The sequence below is a fragment of the Lineus longissimus genome, chromosome 9 (assembly GCF_910592395.1).
Source record: "Lineus longissimus chromosome 9, tnLinLong1.2, whole genome shotgun sequence".
Taxonomy (NCBI): Eukaryota; Metazoa; Nemertea; class Pilidiophora; order Heteronemertea; family Lineidae; genus Lineus; species Lineus longissimus.
Genome location: NC_088316.1, coordinates 15,171,487 through 15,177,567, shown reverse-complemented (window position 1 = coordinate 15,177,567; position 6,081 = coordinate 15,171,487). Strand labels below are relative to the sequence as shown.

Below are 6,081 nucleotides of genomic sequence, written 5' to 3'. Positions count from 1 at the left end.
ATTTCAAGCCTGTGCACGGAAGAAGAAGGTAAAGCGCATCAACAATGGTGATGTCGCGCCCAAAGTGAATCGAAAACGAAAAGAATAACTTGTTTCAGAGACTAAACAATGACCAACAAATATATATCATCAAGTTTTTTAGTTTATTATGTTATGAAAATACAATCCATAAAATGTAAGCATTGGCCTCTAGAAAATAAAAAACACAGTTTGATTTGAAACTGTTGATTTGAGTGTTCCTGAGTTTCTATATTTTCTTTCAGCAGTTCAATTACACAATGCCTAAGTCTTATCAAAATATATTTTTACACTCAGAACACTCCTGACGACGACACGAGAGATTCACCACCGCAAATCTCGAATGAATTTTTGAACTTTTAGATGAATTAGCACTTCGTCGTTCGTCGACTAACGTAACCTGCCTAATATCGTAGCTGTTTCCATTTGCTAGCAATTTGATGCGCTATGTCTTTGCCAGCATAATATGCGCCCATCCAAGTGCGAATAAGAGGAGCGTCACAGAGACAGAGAGAGTAGTCCCACCGCCGAGGTATCTCGATTGGAACTGGCAGAGAGGGCCTTGGCAGGTCGGCGTCACTGAAACATAAAGGACGCATTTGAGACATGTTCGAGCAGAAACGACAAAGTCACATCCAGTCTCCACACGCCTAAAAGAGCCGTGTGATATATTTCCGTTGGTAACATCCATCTTCATGAGGTGCAAATTTTCAGTTTACATGGGGAGGGGGAGGAAACCTTGACCTTAATGTTTTCTTTGTCATCGCTACACTTCACCTCCCCTGGCCCCTTGTCCTGGGTCAGGAAGGGGCATTCAAGGAGGCTGGGAATTTTTTTCTCATTAAGGCTGTCGCGTAACTTACGATAAAGCACAATAAACGCGCTTCCATTGCCGAATTTGTTTTTGCCAAGACACATATATGTGCCATAGTCGCCAGACTGTAGCTGCAGTATCCTCAGCGTCAGCCACTGGTCACTTTGCCCCCTGAAAGTGGAGAGAAATTGATTCAAAATCCGGTTTTTCAAATTGATTAGAATTTTGGATTACCTCATCTGGTTCAGGACAAGTAGAACTGAACATCTAGAATTGTCCGCCCATAAGCAGCCTCTCGGATTGAAGACGGGGGAGGTGATGTGAAGATATCTCGTCAGGGTTTTTTCATGAATATAGCTTGTGCTTGAGGGGCTGTCCAATTTTCATAAGTCTGACTTATAACTGACGTCACAAAACACCATGTGGCGACAGAGAGTGTCCACTAAACCTGTTGTGACCGGGGTAAATCCCGATTTTATTGACTTCATGTTTGTTGTCGTCGCTGATAGGCGACATCGCCATTGTCTCCTTGTTCTTTATTTTGTACCAAAAGAGGTCTGGCTGGGGGTCACCTGAAAAAAAGTGGATGATTGTTGAGTTTGGGAGTACGGTTCAGCTTTAATTGACAACTGGGTGAACATCATCTTCTTTGGAGGACGGATGACGTTTAGCATGATACTGTAAACTAAGTTATTAACCATCACGATATTTAAGGAGAGGGCTTGCAATAGAACAGAGACGAATATGCATCACGGAAGTGGCAAGAATGCTATAGAACTTTGCAACGGCTCCTCGTCGATTTTACAGTACACTGAGGAGCATCCGCTGAGGAGAGGTCGATACCGCCCAACGATGTCTTTCTGTGTATCCTCTTTGACTTTGACAGAATGTTTTGTATGACTTGGTCACCAGCGGAGTGTGTGTAATTCTATGTTGTTCTATTGGTCGCGAGAGCCAAATATGGTGAATTAAGGTATACAGATATCTGTCTAGAGACAAATTGCATTGCCGTCTGATGATGGCAACGGAAGGGATTCATTGCAGATAAAATTTAGTCCAAAGGGTCCTAATAACCTAAGTATTACCTGATATCAGGCATGCCAGCTCGACCTCTAGGTTCTTATCACGCGCCTGGCCATAGCTCCCCCGGAAAGCTCTGGCGACAGGTTTCGTCCGAATCTGCAGAGTGATGTCCATTGTCGCGGGAGGACGGACGTTGTTGTCCGCTTTGCATCTGTAGACACCACCGTGTATGGAAGACACGTTTGTCAGCAGTATTTCGGTTCCCTAGAGAGAAGAGGATTATCAAGTAAATTTATAAAGTCCTTTAAAGACTATTCTCTACTAATGTAATGTCACATTGCTTTTTTTGGCATGATCGGAGGTTTCATTCAACGCATCCATTGTTAGAGACGCCAGAAATTTACGAATCTTTGGTCAACATTTAATGGACGGTGGTGTCGCTTGTTTTCGTTCTCTAAATCGCTAACATCCATTCAGCGAGTGTGTTCCACATTCTTCTGCTCTATGTTAGGACGAAAGCGACTTACGTAAACAGTTTGCTGTCCGTCCGGCATGGCTTTTCCATTGGACCTCGACCACGAGATCCTTGGCTTTGGGACACCGGTAGCATCGCACGTAAGTTTAGCGTTCGAACCCTCGACCGCCTGGACTGATGGCGTTATGTCCGTCTTCATCATGTTTGGTGGCACTGAAAGGAATTAAATTGTTTGCCCTGTGCAGTCACAAGAGCGCATCGGGCGGGATATAGCCGCGACGTCAGAGGACCAAGCGCATTGCGCCATTCCACTTATTTTGGAACATATACTATAAACTCCAAAACTATTTGGTGAAATTTGAGGACAGTCTAGAAGGGATTACAAATTTTTATATAATACAAAAATTAAAAAATCCTAGCAACGATTTTTTCCCAAACTTATTGACCCTTACTTACATTGCACTACCAAATCGCCACGAGCTACCGGCAGCTTCTCCGCATCCAACCCAGGCAAATATATCTTGCATTCATACTTTCCGCTGTCCTCTGAAATGATTCGTCTGATGGCTAGGCTATAGATTTGCTTGGTTGCCGAGATGTGAGTCACAAATACATCGTATTTTTTCAATCCTTTCGGGCCTAAGGGATTCTTCTTGACAATTTGCTGTCCTCTCGATATCAATACGGTGTCCACCTGGGTCCTCCCTAGTTTAGACCACATGACCTGAATAATGAAAGTATAATATGTTTCTCTTCAGATCAGTGGAGAAATTTTATGACGACGCAAAAAAACTGATATCCATCACAAGTATATATACTTACGGAGCCTCCCGCCTGGTCTACCCCAGTGACTGTACAATTCAACCTTCCTTCCGAACCAGCTGGTTTTGTCTCTTTATCAATCACCTTTGATATATCGGCTGGAGATTGTGATTGCTGCCCGTAAACTGAAAAAAAGATTTGAATGAGTCCAAAACTAGTTCGATTTTTCTGCTCAAGAGTACTGATAATGTATTATCTTGAAGAAAACCCCTGAACCCGAACTTTACAAACTCATTTGGTTAACATTTCTTTCATGTTATTTATAATTTCACCTTCGAATCTTTATATACATAATAGAGTCTGCTGTTCTCATCCTGACCCATGGTCTTATATACTCCCTTTAGAAAATAGATTTGGTAAGATGCAAAGTCATGTATCGATTCATAATTGGCCTCTACCTGACCCTATACCTAGGCCTACCATATACCCCATGTGGTCAATGTACCTGATTGATTTGTATGATAGTGATATAATGGATGTACTTATGAATGATGTTAGTCGTTTAAACAGCATTAGATGCTAACGTTATATTCATCTTATATAAATACCGGAGCCACCCTCTTATGTTTGATTGCACCTGTGCGAGCTACATCCTGAACTTTAGTGCAACACTCGGCACTGATGACCGATGGTGTGAGAGGGGAGGAGTGATATATACGACTGATTCTGTTATTCGAGGATGTGTCAGCCAATACGTTCACTATTAAATATGTGTTTTTCTGTCGAACCAAAAAGGTATATCCCTCAGGGAATGAATCATTTGTTCTATTGTTATACGGTGATATTTTTCTGTTTGAGTTGGCGAGTTTCCCCTGAGGCTGTATCGGAGTTTCCTCGCCGAGAATATCATAGAATAACACTGATATGATAAAAGTACAAAGTATAGATTTATGGTTGCATTTGTGGAGGGGAACATGCACTATTCTGAATTCGAAAATCAGAAGGTTTGGGGTTCGATTCTCTGGATCACGTCATTTGCGTCATGAATACCGTCAAATAGTGATTGTTCCTATGTCCGATTGTGAGGCGAAACCATAAAGGAATAAATCACTCAAGATTAATTTGCAGAAAACTAATGTCAGTGATTAGCTCACTGCCATTGAGTGCGATGCAAGCAAAACAACCGGCAACTGAGTCATTCGCATGCAATTATCGTATTCTCGAATGGTGCTTGATATTATCAAGATTAAGCTGATACGTAAACGGTTTCACGAGGTTCTGAAACCCTTCTAAGACATTTCAGTGCTGATATCGAATATCGCGCTCAAGCACGGCATTATAATATAACAGAGGCGTCGAACTTTTATCAAATTGCCTGTCATTCTTTTATCTTTAAAAGTACAGAGCTAAATGAGGTTTCATTTGGATATATATCTTTACAAAGAATTGTTAAAATTGATTTAAAAAATGCTATCTGCGTGCAGAAAAACTTGGACCGCCCTTTTGAAGATAATTTTTTTCGCAGTCCTGAAGTCCCCAGAGTTACACACGGATTTTGAAATATATTCGTAGCTCTTAACGAATCCATTATTTAGCCTTTATGTGGGATGCATCTTGTTCACAGGTTAGTTTCAAAACTATTTTTTAATTAAAGTTGCGGAGTGAAATTCCATACCAAAACAGGTAACGGCGCTGTTTGTGAAGTTATTGGTAAACACTGTTACACAAAGGATAGCAACCTATTATTCTTGTTCATGTTTTTTAATATTTGTGTATACAGTTCGTGTTGTCACAAACTAGATAAATACACCCTGCAAATCCGCACAAAGATACGGCAAATTATGGAATCAATATATCCAATATCACGAGCGCCATATTGTTGCTGATAATGGTGGCTTTCCAGTTTGTATCCGTAAAAAAAACGGTCACGCACGATCAACAAAAAACACAACCACATATATACCAAAAGGAAGGCAACTTGGACCTACCTTCTACGACAAAGAGGACGGATGTTCCAATCATGCAGATGATGTCAGCGGGATTCATTTCTAATTTTGATAGCTCCTTTCGAAATCCTCCACCTCATTCCCTCACGAGCAATGCGTGATGTCTTTCCCACCAGCTGGGACCGGTTTTCAATATACGCTGTCTACTTCTTGTTAAGTTAAGAAAAGATGTGACTGACTACCTTCCTGGGACATCAAGCATAATTAATGGTGTGGTAAACATTGCCGTCATAATATGAGGCTGTTTAAGAGCTTCGTCAATATTAATAATGTCCGTCGAACTCACGCAATTTGGCGTGAGGAGAATGCAAGCATCCGTTCTTTGCTTTCATGAGAAGCAAAGACATATCCAAAGATGTGCCCCATCGGATTGTCTTCACTCGTCATCAATCGTGGTATTGTCCCTTCGAATAACGGCAATGCTGGGGCAGGTTGGACGGGAAAAGATGAGGAAAGAGAGCTCGTTGTGACGGAATGTAAGTGCTGGTGCGTACTGTCACAACCTGGCTTTCGGCATGGCATGAGATTTAACAAGCTGCTGGCTTGTCACAACCACAATGAGGGCATTCCAAATTTATCTTATGAGGACCGAGTTGCAGTCGCCGATTGTCAATGAGATCATGGAGGACACCAGCACAACCTTCTCCCACACTGTCGTATTAAATAGAGGCCATCGTTGAGTCTCAATCAATACTTTCAGATAATGAGGGACAGAGGGGCCCCCCTGACAACCATGTGGGCAACACTGGGATTCATGGTGGGTAACTGGTTCACAATCAGTGTGCTCCGATAATGAAGGACAGAGCCATAACTATGACACTCATGTGATGGGCAATACTGGGATTCAGTGATAGGAAGACGGGGTCTTAACTGTTACTTTGACTTTATCACGATCAGTGTCCTTAGGTAATGCAGCCCTGGACTAATGAGACAGCTGCACTCTGAATTCTGTCCTCACTCAAGGCAAATCAAGTCTCGTCTTC

General features: G+C 42.0%; 1 protein-coding gene across 1 annotated transcript; it reads right to left on the bottom strand.

The window, feature by feature from the left end:
* Nucleotides 1-159: 159 nt before the first annotated feature.
* On the bottom strand, nucleotides 160-5,245 carry LOC135493797 (lachesin-like). Its single transcript, XM_064781373.1, has 8 exons — nucleotides 5,081-5,245; nucleotides 3,153-3,277; nucleotides 2,787-3,054; nucleotides 2,383-2,543; nucleotides 1,918-2,119; nucleotides 1,281-1,404; nucleotides 882-1,003; nucleotides 160-597 (listed from the first exon to the last, which is right to left on the bottom strand). The coding sequence occupies exons 1-8, from the start codon at nucleotides 5,136-5,138 to the stop codon at nucleotides 464-466; spliced, it is 1,194 nt and encodes a 397-aa protein (XP_064637443.1). The 5' UTR covers nucleotides 5,139-5,245; the 3' UTR covers nucleotides 160-463.
* Between the last annotated feature and the right edge of the window lie 836 nt (nucleotides 5,246-6,081).